General features: G+C 40.6%; 1 protein-coding gene across 2 annotated transcripts in view; it reads right to left on the bottom strand.

Annotated features, from left to right (window-relative positions):
* Positions 1–3,486: 3,486 nt before the first annotated feature.
* The window catches only part of LOC5579823 (synaptotagmin-14), a 95,737-nt gene continuing 83,784 nt past the window's right edge, over positions 3,487–15,439 (bottom strand). For both annotated transcript variants that reach the window (XM_021838852.1, XM_021838851.1), the window contains exons 3-7: positions 12,332–12,981; positions 11,725–12,276; positions 5,481–5,621; positions 5,252–5,416; positions 3,487–5,198 (exon numbers count right to left, since the gene is read on the bottom strand). In XM_021838852.1, coding sequence (XP_021694544.1) covers positions 4,992–5,198; positions 5,252–5,416; positions 5,481–5,621; positions 11,725–12,276; positions 12,332–12,981 — 1,715 coding nt within the window. In that variant the 3' untranslated portion in view covers positions 3,487–4,991. The remainder of the gene's footprint in view (positions 5,199–5,251; positions 5,417–5,480; positions 5,622–11,724; positions 12,277–12,331; positions 12,982–15,439) is intronic.

Below are 15,439 nucleotides of genomic sequence, written 5' to 3'. Positions count from 1 at the left end.
AGCAATTTGTTTCTTAATTTCCAAAATTTCATCTCCGTGTGACATCTTTACTTCCACAGCTTCTGTTCGAGGACTCGCCTAAAGATTAACGTCTTTCTGCGGTAAACGATCATTTCTTATTTCACGTATCTGTTGGATGCACGTATCACAAATCCACCAAAAATTGGATTTTTTTAGGTATGCCTTCAATTCGTCTCTACTAAGCCCGACGCACTTAATGTGATACACTTTGCCGCATAAACCTTCGCAAGCGATACAATCATCACCTCGGACGATTGAAGAAGAGCATTGTTTGCAGATCGACGGTGTATTGCCAGTTTCTCTCATAGCCATCCTATACAGTGCACAGCGATAACAAACAATCAGCGTTATGGCGTTCGTAATCGGTTGCGATAGAATTTCAATCCACCTTTTCACGGTAACCACCGTACGAAATTGAGAATTTAATGATTGACAAATGCAAATATCACAGCACAATAGCATAATCCGCGAACGGAAATCGACACCAAAAAAATTAATGCATACTGCAGCTTGAGGCAAGGCAGCATTCACGTAACAACACAACACAGCAACTTCCTCTCCTCGCTGTCGACAGAGCGCGACACATTATCGGAGCCTATTTCCCCGGTGCAAGCAGACCACCCAATTGGACACAATTTCGTCGTGACATATCCACCCTCACAAGAAGGAACGAGCCGTTTTTTTGTAGTAGGTGATCTGAACGCCCGTCATCGCCATTGGAATTGCTCGAAGGCTAACAAGGCAGGATTACTACTGTGCCAAGAAGCAGCCAGTCGAAACTTTTTCATTCATTTCTCCGACTCCTTCACGTTTCACCCTACCGGCCGCGGTCGTCCATCCACGCTGGACCTGACTCTCTCGAACAACTTGCTGGATATGACAAAGCCCGTCAGCTTAAACGAACTGTCCTCGGATCATCGCCCGATAACATTCAGCATAAGTCTCTTAGCTCCAACTGTACGAGTAACACAAAAAATCCGCTGCTATGCTCGTGCGGACTGGCCTTGTCTCCATCGTGAGGTCAACGCTAAGCTGAACCTACTAGATCCAACTGTAGTAACCCTCAATGACGAAGCTGATATTGACGCTGCTATAGTGCTCCTGACAACGACCATACTTGACGCAGATGCTGCTGCGGTCCCTGAAGTCCAGCAACGAACTTATCAAACTGCAACAATTCCTGAAAGTACACGTAAATTGATCGCATTACGTAATAAACGGCGGCGCCAGTGGTACCGGAGAAGGGATCCCATTTACCGCGACATAGTTTCGTTCCTTAATCGCAGAATTCGTGAAGAGTGCGATCAAGCCAATTACAACAAATTCAAGCAAACGCTGAGCACGCTGAACGATGATCGAAACACTCTCTGGAGAATCACCAAAGCTCTGCGTAAATCCACCAAATACAGCCCACCACTGCGCCAAGGAGACACCATCATCGCCTCGTCGGTAAAGAAAGCGCAGCAACTGGCCATGAGCTTTGCACAAGCACACTCCAACCAAATGGCGGACGATCCTGAAACCGTCGTAGCAGTCAATCAACCGCATCGACCAGACCCAATTGATTGGCACTCACCCATGGCTGATCCACCCAAAGGAAGTAGCCCAGACAATTCGAAAACTGAAATCCAAAAAATCTCCGGATCATGACAACATACGGAACTGCGTTATCAAGAGGCTATCTCGAAAGGTCATTGTTTTTCTTGCCAAAATATTTTCTGCTTGCCTTCGAATCGGGTATTTTCCATCCAGTTGGAAACATGCCGTTGTGATTGGTATCCCGAAGCCAAACAAGGATTCTATGATTGCGCCTAACTATAGACCAATTAGTCTTTTGCCTACCTTCAGCAAACTTCTAGAACGCATAATCCTAAAGCGTATAGAGCAACACCTTGAAAACACTCGGATCATCCCCGATTAACAGTTTGGCTTCAAACGAGGCCATTCTACCAACGGTCAGGTATGGTCCTATTAGATGTTGAAAAAGCTTACGATTCCGTATGACAGGAGGCAATCCTTCATAAAATGTCAATCGCATCTTCACTGCTCTGCCCATAACTGCATATTTGTAACATTCGACAAAAGTAGGCATTGAGTAAATGGAATACTAAGTGTGCATTTTGTGGCAGTATGGGAGGAAACTAAAATTTCTAAAAATTACCAGGAACTCAAAAATGCTTATTTGAGGCAGATATTTTGTACAACTCATATCGCATACTAGGTGAATTGTCAGAAAATAATTCTGATAGAAATTTCATTGCTATCGCATTACGAGGCCCATTTATAATCTCAGTGTGACTGTTATGCGGTTATAATTACCAATGTGACAAAACAACTTGATATGTTTTTCGAATTTTCTAGAACAATCTCACAGATTTCAGTAAGTTGATCGAAAGTATTTATCATTTTATGATTCTCCATGGTATTAACTCCATTTTGTCAAAAATGTCGAATGTGACTGTTTTGCAGTTATGGGCAGTGCTGACCTAGTGATGCTTGAAGATGTTCATTATTTGGGTTAATTCTACGAGTGGCGTGAGGTGACAATTGTCGGTATCGTATAGCGAGGTGACAATTCTCGACTCGAGTGAAGTGACTCTCCATTTGATTTGCACGGCGAGTCACTTCACTCGAGTCGAGAATTGCCACCTCGCTATACGACACCGACAATTGTCACCTCACGCCACTCGTAGAATAAGCCCAATTATCTCTTCGCTGACGATACGGGTTTTGTCGCATCCGATTCTGACCCCGCCATAGTAATCACCAAGCTACAATCGGCCCAAAACTCCATCGAATCTTATCAGAAAAATGGAAAATCAAAACCAACGCGGATAAATCACAGGCGATTTTTTTCACCCGCAAATGAAGTCCCCACAATTTCCGCAAAATCAGATCTCTGTATGAAGTCGCGAGATTCCATGGTCAAACGACGCGAGATATCTTGGACTAACTATGGACCGCAAACTAACGTTCGCTACCCACATTCAGAACACTCTCAGAACATGCAACAAATTAATAAGAATGCTTTACGCCCTAATCAATCGGCGTTCACGGTTGGTTACGAACTAAAAGCTCCTAATCTACAAGACAGTGTTCAAGCCGTCAATGACGTACGGATTTCCCGCCTGGTATGACTGCGCAGCTGTTCATAGAAAGAAGCTTCAAGTGAAACAAAATAGGATACTAAAAATTATTATTATTATCTTTATTATCGAGACTTTCAGCCGTTGGCTGGTTTGTCTCCGAGGATACTAAAAATGATTCTGAACCTAGACCCACAGTATCCAACAGATGGCGTTCACGAAATTGCAAAAATGGAAAAAATCAACGACTGGTTCCAACGTGTCCTCCCAAAGTTTTGGACGGGATGTGCAACATCAGCAAACCCTTTGCTCGAGCAATTGTGCCTGTAGTTCCTGTGATATTAGAATAGTAGTATTGTACCTTTCCTCTATCTATACCCTTTCTATTTGCTATGATGAAGGTTTTTCTTACCTTTTCCTTCCATGAATTCAATTCAACCGTTAAGTACCAGTAATTTTGTAATTAATTGTTTTTAATTTAGCTGTTAAAGTCCCAATCTAAACCCGAGTGGGACGGACCCCGTTCAACATTTCTGTATAATGAAGAATCCACCGGTCAATGGATCCTTTAGAATGTATCTATGTATGTATAATCTGGGGTTGTCCAAACTTAAAAATGAACTCTTTAATCAATCGAGAAATTAAACTAAGACATGTTCTGGACTCCACTTTGTGCACTGTGCAAGAAAAAGAAGATCGAATCATGAATTCGACCATCGATTACAACAGAATTCACAGTGTAATTGTTCCAGTGTAACAAATGTTTGAAACTTGACCCGAATCAGACCACAGTATTTGTATTGAAAACAAAATGTGAATCATAAATACTTCAACTTATATAAAAATAAAACCCTTGTTTAAGAAATTAAAAATAAACACTGCAAAATAAATAGTTTCCAAATTATATGAAACTTGGAAAAGTTTGTCATAATGAATAACGATACAATCTGTAAGGATAACTTAATTTACACTTGCATTAAAATTTCCGATCATACCAAAAGGCAGTATTTCCTCTTGGCAAAAATATTACATAGCTTTTCGATCTAGCGTGACAAACTTTCTCTAGTTTCCCAAAAAGTTGATTCCGTTGAATCTGTCAAATAGCACCTTAAGTCGATAGAAGCCGAAGTTCAGCATTTGGTCTGACACTTCTAGCCGCAAAATCCTTCCCACAACAGTATTCTCCTCCTGCATGTTCCATTCTTGTGGTTTGCTCTACTATTAAAGCTTCGTGTACTACCTTCCTCTATGCTTTTTTTCCTGTGGAAAAATATGATTTCTTATCCATCAAACATACCTATTAGCCACATCCAACACGTCTTAGATTGAGTGCATAAATCTTACGCCTAAATACGACACGATTGAAACATCAAAATTCATTTATAAGATTGAAACTAAAACGTGTGCCACATTGGTTGATAAACTGCTTGACAATTTGCAGGCAAAACTGAATGTCACGACTATTACCCCACACCACAGACAAACATTCATACATACATGACACATCTACAAACGTAACGGTTTTGCACTTCTCCCACACTCGTTCATCCTTCCTTATACTTGTCTCAATCGTGCATGGTTTTAAACAAACTCTAGGTCACTCCCTGGCATCAATGAGATATCGACGGCCACCGAGTCCCGATCCCACGGGATTGTGGTGGGCGCCTGCGGCTGTGCCACCGTAACGGCTGGCTGCGACGATAACGCCACCGGCGGAACCTCTGGACTGGTCAACGTCGACGCCATACTTCCGGAGCTTCGACGGCTCCGGTGATGATGGTTATAGCGGGACGACGTCGACATCCGCCGACCGGGGATCGCTACTTCGGCAATATCCTCACTGATGACCGTGCTCTGCCGAGGGGAGAGCCCTAGCTAGTTAAATCAGGAATCCACCAGCACGTGCCATCGCGTCACCAACTCCGAGCGGGGGTTCATCGCCTCCCGCATGTCGCCCCAGTGGGCGTTCTCCTCCGGACCGCTCGAGTTCAGCCCCAAACTGAACCAGCCGACCATTTCGTTGCGTTTCATGTTCCGCTTGGCGTACACCGACACCATCAGTGTGACGTCGTTCAACTGGAATAAGGCCACCTGGAAGAAGAGGATTAGAACTCGAGGAACACATCTTTCTTAGGGTAGAATACCTGAAAGATAAACGTCTCCTTGAACAACGGATTCGGTTGACCACGTCTCGTGGAGGTCTTCGCCCGAGCCATCTCCTGGCCCATGCTGCTGACCAGACACAGCTTGACGTACGTATCCGGGACCTTGTTCAACGCCAGGTTGCGGAATTGACTGCCCTTCACGATCTGGAATTGGTGGAAATACAGATTTTAGACTCCGGCCATACGGAGATTTTGAAAGATGTCTTACCTCAACCGTTAATCGACCCGTAGTTCCGTTGTAACCGAGTCCCAGAAGCAATTCTGGAACACCTCCATGCTGCATAGACGTCGTAGAACCCGTACTGTCCGATCGTGCCAAACTCAACAGATCACTCGTAGAACCGGTGTTCTGAAACGTACATTTGGAACATTAGACACTGACACGTTAATGCTTCCAATGGGCATTTTGCCCTTTGAAGGAAGCACCACACCAACACTGAGGAAAAAAATATTTCGATTTCCATACGAAACGATTATGAAATTTTACCAAAAGAAAATGAAATAAATTTCATACAATGGCGCTATGAACGAATTAGCATGTGGTATGGTATGAGTTTTGCAGTACAGTAGTATAGATTCCATAAAAGTGTCGTATGAAATCTAAAGATGATTGTTATGAACATCGAAGTGTACTTATATGAAGCTCAGTATGTTCAAGTATGATCTTTATATGAATATATATGTAATGTATTTCATATTATTATATATTTTGCAATATTTTAATTATAACAAGAGGTGTTCTCGTAGTTTTCTTAAATTTATACAACCAAATTTTAAAAAGGAAACAACCCATTATCAGAAAGTATACATTTTATCATTGTTTAATAACAAATATATAGTGTTTCTCCCAGTTGAAATTGTCATCCAATCGAATTTTGCCGTTGTAAAACTGGAAAAAGCTCGGTGCCAAGCTTTTAGCGGAAAGCTTCTTCTTCACTATTGATAAGTTGGACAGATTCTGAAGAAGATAGCCGATTATCAATTACTGAAACATAATATTAAACCTAATAAACAAACTCACGTTTTCGATGCCACGCTCAAGAAAACTTCGTATTTCCATTCTGTTGCCATTGCACGAGACAAAGTTTAGCCCGAGCCGCCATATTTGCTCCACTCTACATAGAATTATCGATATTAACAAATGAATTTGAATATTATTCTTTTACTATTTACCTCTAAACATAGCCATCGTTTTCACCAGAACTTTACAACTCGCGAGCTTCATTTGTTCAAACGCCATTTTGTTTCGTTTTGATGCTCGGTTCATAAGAAAAACGTATGATATTTTTCAAACAAGGCTTGCTTTGGATTTCATAAGCACATCGTATGAAATGTTATAGGACCGCGTATGAATCTTGAATCTAATTCGTATGTTCTTCATAAGCGAGTTATGAAAATCATACGCGTCGTATGAAATGTTTTTCAGTTAAGAAAATACTGTTTCATACGAAAGGTATTATGAATAACATAACTTCAGTTTCCTCAGTGAAGGTATCTAGAAGGGAGGTAGCCCAATGTGTCAGATTTCCCATTCCGCCATTTTGAAATGCCAAGTGACAGCTGGCGAATTTGTTTTGGTTGTTTCGATATCAGATGCATGGCGTGACACAGTAGGTATAGAATGTTTCTTTTACACCCACATCTGTGTGGTATACGCGGCAAAGTATCTGAATTTACTTCACTGTGTAATGCACTGATAGTAGAATGACTTAACTTACGAGATAAAGTTACAAGAATACAACCGTCATCGTCAGACGGCGACACCGTGGCGCAACCTCTCTTTCATCGGTAAACCATCGGTGGTGGGTGGCTCTCACCCGCTGCACTATTCGAAATTTCCACATGTACATGCATTACATGCAATTGTAAACCAATTTTTCAAATAATCTGCTTTTCTTCGACACAAAACACCGGAATACTACATTAAAGACGAAAATTTGATTCGCGACAAAATGCTGGAAAAATTTTCCACTTCACTGTGTTTATGTTTGTTGGAATAAACATTCCCTAACAACCCCATAGAAACGGTTGAGTACACAAACCCGCCAGCTAGCCAACTCGCCAGCTGTCACTTCCGCCTTCCCCGCAGCTAACCACACCGCGCACCCACTGACTGCTAAGATCGGTAAACCTGTCATCATAATAATCTTGCACTACACTAGACAACGGACCACGGTGTACTAAAATTAAGAAGGTGATATACTCCGAAAACTGACAGCTACTTGACGACGTCATTCCTATCCACCTCGAACAAATTTGCGAAAAAAAATGATCTAGTGGTCCGGAAGGTATATGGTTCGATAGGAGTGACGTCACATGTTTATAATGAAACTCGATATTTACCGTTTTGATTCATATTACGGACAGCTTCAAATTCCGGACACTCTCGTTTGTATGGGAAACATTTCACACGAAATGTTTCAATTTTCGCCGTCCAAAAGTTCTCATTTTCGAGGCTCGTTTTATTAGGTTTTTTCCATAAATATCATTGCAAATTTATAATGCCCAACTACCTTAGACGTCTCTTAAGTGGTTGAACGATTTCAATTGATGATTTGACTGTTCCATTAATGATTATCATGAGCTGTCCGTAATTCGAATCAAAGCGTCCGGAATATGAGGTAAAGTGAGGGGGCGTCCGGAATAAGAATCATGAAAAAGCCACACGTTTTGATTTATTTAAAATTATTCAAGTTGCGGACGCGTATTCTTTACCCACCATCCGAAAGTTATGGGCTTCCGACGCTCGATAACGCTAAAAAATCATACAGAATTTTTTATTTTGTATGGTCCATGCTGGGTTATACTTCACTGAGGCCTTAAGTGTCCGTAATATGAATCAAAACGGTACATCAGTGAAGAGACTGCCTTGTTAATTTTTATGACGTGCAACGGACTAAGCATGCTACGCCCAGTGGCACAGTCGGAAATCATTCTTCACGAAAATTTTTCGTCCGGGCACACAAGAGTTATTTGGCTAAATCATGGCCAAAATTATTTTTTTCCCCTAAACAATCTGCTCATACCTTAATATTGACTAAAAAGCTTTTATAACTTAATTAGGAATAATTTCGAATCGTTTCTGGACAATTATCCACACATCAGTTATTCGTATCGAAAAAAATGCCGTCGAAGACAAACAGTTTTTGAGTTCGAATATTCTAGCAACAGATGGAAAACAGATTTGTACGGCATAAGTTAATGCGCCTCTAGCTCGTCAAGAGGGTCAGCAATCGATGAATAATTAGAATTTTAACAGTTATTGGATATACCAGCTCAAACATTTTTTTTAGGTATGCTCAGAAATTCATTTTCAGATATTCTTTTTCTTCTAAAAGAATACAATGCAATATTGCATTTGGAATTTATAAAATCAAATTTCCCTTTAATGGAATAATAAAATTGACTGGTATATTGAATATATGAAACGCTTTCTCCATGCCTTTTGCAAAAAAATATGTATGCCTCATTTTTACAAAAATCTGATCCAAAAATTTCAAGATATCACGAACGGATTATTTGGACTATCTATATTTTGTAAATGTCAATCGCATCAACAAAATGAGGAGTCAGCCTAAGCCCATCAGTCTTAAAATTTTAATGAAAAAGTAGACGAATTTCATAAGAATTCCTTCATAATTATGTGAAAATTTTACAGCTGGACTCCTATTCCCATGAATATAAAATCATGTTATTTATTGATTAATTCATCCAATTATCACACACAACTTTCAAGTCTGTTGAGAATCCTTTAGATACCCGTCATTTCTGAAATTTGGGACCATAATACTCGATGAAATGGACTTTTATGCGTATAATACAGTCGACTTTTTTCAAACAATGGCGTGAACGAACGTTGTTGAATATTGTTGGATCGAACGTCGTGAAGAGTTTTGCGTTGAAGAATGTTTATTTCTATAAAAATAATGTAAAATTCAAGAATCATGTACGGTACGATTTTGACAAACATTCTAAAACAGCCTGAAAGTTTGTTAGGATGCCTAAATTACAGCTCCAAACCAGATAACACCAACAAAACTCGTACCAATGAGCTCATTTTGTTGAAATAATTCAGTATCTGTTAGACATCAGGAAAATCCTTTTCAAATACGCCTCAAGTTTTCCGCGAAATTATTGTTTATTTTATTTTTTTCATTATTTCCAGAAATATAGTTTTCTTTTGAAGAGCATATTCGTATTCAGGGAGCCGGAACTCAGTATGTAGAGTAATTTCAAAAACTCACAATAATCGCATTGACAAGTGGCGAATTTCACACCGAAATGGAATCCCCCAAATTTTTATTTTAGAGTTTATTTTTAGCACTAAACCCACATTTGTTAGAAAATTTCTGTACATGAGCCAGTGAGGTTTACCGTCGGACTTGTTTTCCTGTATTTAGTTGTTTGGCATTGACAACATTGAAGGGAACAGATAAAAAAACAAGGATAATTATCCATTTCAACTGAAATAACGATATTTCTGAAAACCTATTAATGTGCTGTTACTTCAAACTCTCCCATATATAAATTACATAGATTTATAGATCTTCCTTAGCCTTAGGTTATAGTGCGCGACTTAAGAGCAATGCCATGTTGAAGGTATCTGAGTTCGATTCCCGGTCAGTCCAGGATCTTTTCGTAATGGAAATGTCTTTGACTTCCCTGGGCATAGAGTATCATCATACCTGCCACACGATATACAAATGCGAAAATCGCAATTTAGGCAAAGAAAGCTCTCAGTTAATAACTGTGGAAGTACTCATTGAACACTAAGCTGAGAAGAAAGCTCTATCCCAGTGGGGACGTAATTTCAAGAAGAATAAGAAGAAGAAGAAGTTTAAAAAACATGGAGATTTAAACCATGGCACCATTGTGTCTCTTACAAAGCATTTCTGTTTATTTTAAAAATTTGCAAAATCTGATTTGGCGATGTCATGTGTAAAAACTGTGATAAACGTTATTTATAAAATTAACAATTTTACTTATGTCAGTTATGCAAATAAGAGAAAAATGTTTAAATTATAATTTCTCCGGACATCACATTGAACAAACGCATTAAGAACATGCACTTTAAATGATTAGAGATAGAAGGTTATTGAAAAGCGGGCTAAAAATATTCGAAAAAAAATGGTAAAAACTGATATTTTCAAACGCCTTAAAAATTCAAGTGCGGAAATATGCGGAAAAGTTTTATGCTTGTATTGATAGCTAACATATGTAAGTTTCACACTGTGGTCGAAACTTTGCCGGATATTGCCGTATAAGGTCACTTTTTCAGTTTACCAAAAATTACTAAAATTTTGTTGTGCAAAATTGCCTTGAAAATAAACAAATAAAAAATATTTTTTTGGATAACACTGCGGAACCCGGTTTTGTCTCAAGAACCAAAATACCGCTATTTACTAAATTAAGGGTTGCTGAGTCCATTGCCGTTTTCAGAAATATCATGGCACGTCTAGTTTTTGAGATATTGACTATTGAAAATGCTAAATTTGACTGTTTCAGCCAACTTGCATGCAAGTTTTCCAACTTGTACGGCAATTTGTTTGCTCAATTTGTCACAGAATTCAAACTTTATGTATAGAACAATAATTATCAACGAAGTTCATAATACTTTCGATGGTAAAATGTTATTTTTTGGTGGTTCAGAAAAGTATTGTATTATGCCATATAAGAGAAACGAAGAATTTTATATGAAGACTGAAACATGTTGAAAAAAATCGATTTAACCTAAATTTTATCGTAAAATTTCAACTGATTTGTATCTAAATTGAAAGTTCAAGTCCTATTTAGCATGTTTGGTAGATTGTATCACAAAAAAGTTATAAATCATACTTTAAATTTCATGTAAACATCAATAAAACCAGTGTTTTATACAACTTTGGCGACCTGTAGCTAAAAATTGTGACGTGCTGGAACATTTCTGAGAATGGCATCAGATTCAGCGACCCAAAATCTACTAGAGACACATAATTTGATCCTTGAGACACGCGAAAGTGTCATTTTTGTTACGCTGTGTAATTTTATGCAGAAGCTCTTCTTATATTCATAAATAAAAAGTTCAGTTAAAAATATATGTTTATTTTGGCAAAAATGTTCATATGGAAACAATAATTCTGATTATATAATATAAAAAAATGAAAACACCATTCAAAAACCTGCTTTTTTGAACTCTTTCAACATTTTTTCAAATTTATTTGATGTCTTTTCAATGTAGCCACAACATGCGGCATACTATTAGCTATGTTTAAAAAATATAGCGGGGCCAAAAATCTATTTTTTTCAAAATCGAAATTATGGCCACGAATTTACTCTAGGTGCTCCTCTGTGCCGGGGCGGGAATCGAACCCACAATCCATAGCACGATGAGGCTAAATGCCTGGTGACACTAACCACACGGCTACGAAGCCCACATTAGATTTACAATATCCGAGAAATCAATCGATACTTACCGCGGAGTTCGCTCTCGGTTCCAGTGGTAGCCAAAGATTCGTTTCCAGCTCCAGATCGATGTTGGCGAAGCTTACAATAGACTCCCCTATCAGCCGCTCCCGTCGCATTCGCTCGCACCCGTACACCCGAATTCTCAAACCCATCGAGTTGACCTCCTCCGGGTTGACCCGATGCAGCAAGAAGCTCTCCATGAACTGTGGATTCTCCCCGGATCGGATCTTGGTCTTGTGTTTTTGCTTCTTGCTTGGCAACATCAGCAACCTTACCTGGGTGTGGGTAGTCTGCTGAGTGCTCTTGGGATTGGGTGGATCTGCGGGATTGCTGGGTGCACTACTCGCACTTTGTCGAGATGGGATACCTCGTGCTTGAAGGACATGAACTGTCATCTTGCGCATCGGTGCGTCGTACAGCAGGGACACCTCCAGAGTACCGTTCGGACAGCTGGTTGAAGTAGGACTCTCCGGTCTAGGACCGATCGTTCCCGTGTCAGACTTGAGCGATTTAAGATCGCTCGTATCGAACAGAGGTTCCTGCGAGAGGACTACGATGCACTACAAGACAGAGATCTTAGAGATTGTGACAACTCTGGACAATGTGTATACTTACATCCTGATTGCTGTTGATATCTGGGACATCTTCCAAACTATCCTGCTGTTGCAAAGGTAGTCTGTTGTATTTTGTGCTCGTACTCGAACCGACAACATTGCTCCCTTGGTCCTTCTTACCATCCGCCAAAGGCATCTCCTTCGCTGGGGTACTACTTTTCATCCCCCCTCCCGCAGACTGCAGGATCAGTCGTCGATCTTTCTTCTCGCCACCTACCAAACCCGTATTGCTCTCCACCGAAGCTTCCACCGAACTATTCGAGCTGCATTCGCTACTCGAGTGCGGCATCCCGATCTTACCTCGTTCAGCCAACGCCAAAGGATCTCTCGACGATCCGTGCCGACCGCTGTGATGATGGTGATGATGACCGTTGCCACTGCCATGATGGTGCCCGTGGCCATGATGATGATGATGCTTACGGCTCTCCTTCCTACTCAGTTGCCCTTCATCCAACGGTGAACCGATGGTAATGTGCTGCAAGCCACCCAAACTGGGCGCTAGATCGGGATCTAGCGGACTCAGGGCACCGGCACCGTACCGTGACAGCTGGCCACTGCTGTGTAGACTACAGGACTGCTGCAACTTCAACCGGCGGAGTATTTCCTCCTCCGAGTCAGAACTGGAGTTGCCATCGTAGGCAAAGCGGCTCCCTAGGTTGACGAAAGAAAAAGCGATGTTAGGAAACTTATTTAGGTTTAGCAACGAGAAAGACGAAAAAAGACTATCGTGTGAAGCAGAATTCCGCTCACAAATAGATATCAATTACTAACTGTAATTAGTCTCACATTAGACTAATTTAAGTCCACAGTTGATTGACCATCCTAATGAGAAGGCTTGGCAGCAACATATGGGCTGGAACAATTAGAATAAAAATACCCTCCCTATCAAATCCCAACGGCCCCTCGACTGATCCAAGCCCATCAACGACCACGCTTGAATTACTACACCACCAACATCGTTCAAAGAGTATATTTCAGTCGCAATTGAACGACGCCGTGGTGGGCGGTAGCTATAGCTCCTAATGGAGTGCCAGGAAATCACACCAATGGAAAACACATCCCTTTTCCGTGAAATTGTCATTTATGATGCTCAAATCAAATAATCACGTGCCGACGATTTCCAGCGAAAATGGATACCGCTATCTCATGCGCCATGCACAGTAATAATGACGATTTACTTTCTGTACATACCATACTTGTGCACAAGTTCATTACAGACACTATCATGCATCCTTCCTTATTCATCGAAGTAACCAGAGACTAACAGTAGCGAATAGAAACCCCACAGTTCGCACTTTGCGTGCCGGGTGACGGCCTACTATGATCAGCCGGTATACCATGTGGCGGAGCGGGTCGATAACAATAAAGTTAAGTGAACGTTATCGCATAGTGGATATCAACTTGAATCGTCTCCGGTTTTCCTCAGTTGCGTTTCGATGTCCTACCTAACGACGATACATTTGAGACCATGTAGCGTCGTTGTCGTTGGCTCCCCTATGCGAATGGTTTGCTGAAAGGAAGCAGCTTCCAAAAATGGGTTATTGCAATACTTTACGTTACAGTCGAAACGAAGAGGTTTGCGGAAACTCTAAATCAAGGCCTTTTTCTTTCTTTTCCTGGTGTTATGTCCCTACTGCGTCAGAGCTTGATTCTCAGCTTTGTGTGACCGGATAATACTGAATCAATAGTTTCACGCCTTCTCTCCATCCTCGGTTCTATCCCAAACTCGCCAAATCGTTGAGCACTTGATCCGCCCACCTACCTCCAGCGTTGCCAACCTTAAAGATTTGTCTGGAATATCCCAGATTTTTGAGGCCCCATTTTACAGAAATCTAGGAGATCCAGAAAAAAATTGAAATGAATTTGTAAGGTTTTTTAAATAAAATACGATCCAGACAATCCAGCGATTTTCCAGACAAATTTTCAAAATCTTCCAGATTTTTGAAGAATTGACTTGACATCCCTGCCTACCTCGTTGCACTACACGCCTTTGGAGAGTTGGTATCGAGCATTCTTGCAACATACCATGCCTATCGTATCCTTCCAGCTTTAGCCACCTACCGGATACTGGGTTTGCCGTTATCGTAAGTAAAACACGTCTGATAGGGTTTAACGTTGGAAAGTGAATGAAAAGTTGTATTGATTATTACAACTAACAAACTTCGGTTACTAAGGTCGTCATAGATTACTTGATGCTAACACTCCTCCCTAATCCTTGATTCCGATGATCCTTTTCATGGTAGAGACTCCGGATTGTACATAAGGCTTGGTAAATCCGTCTGCGGCTTGGTCCTTAGTATTCACGTAATTGATTACCACTGAACCATTTTCAATAGCATCGTGAACAAAGTGAAAACGTATATCGACATGCTTTGTCCTAGGGTTGTAGCTTCCATTTTTGGCTATGGCGATAGCAGATTGCTTATTACAGAAAATCTTGATTTGTCTTTCTCCAAAAATTTGCTTCAGCATATTTCTCCACCAAAACGCTTCTTGAATCGTTCGTGATAACGCCATATATTCTGCCTCGCACGATGATAAAGCTACTGTTGGTTGCCTTTTAACATTCCATGGAATCGCTCCACCTTGAAGCATGAAAACGTATCCCGTAGTTGATCGTCGAGTGTCCATATCTCCTCCCCAATCTGCATCGGTGAAGCCAATGATTTCATCGTTGCCATTCTTAATGAACGAGAGCTTGGTGTTGATCGTTCCCTTCAAATAACGGAAAATCCTTTTGACGGCCGCCCAATATTTTTGACCTGGATTGCAACTAAATTGACTAACTGCGTTGACTGCATAGCAAATATCCAGACGCGTGGCTTGTGATATGTATTGCAAACATCCAACAGCTTCTTTGTATGGAACCTTTTTCATTTCTTCAATTTCTTCCTCTGATTTCGGGGCCATTGATTTGTCCAAACGCTCGCTAGGTTCGAATGGTGTTGAAACGGGATGACTATTTGCCAAATTGAATCTGTCCAGTACGTCTTCAATATATTTACGTTGGTCTAACAATAATTCTCCTCGTTCCTCATTCCTGGTGATTTGTAGTCCTAAGCAATACTTCGCTTGACATAAATCCTTCATGCGAAATCGGTTACACAAG

The sequence above is a fragment of the Aedes aegypti genome, chromosome 1 (assembly GCF_002204515.2).
Source record: "Aedes aegypti strain LVP_AGWG chromosome 1, AaegL5.0 Primary Assembly, whole genome shotgun sequence".
NCBI lineage: Eukaryota > Metazoa > Arthropoda > Insecta > Diptera > Culicidae > Aedes > Aedes aegypti.
Note: the sequence above shows the minus strand (reverse complement) of the source record. Positions and strands in the feature narration are given on the sequence as shown.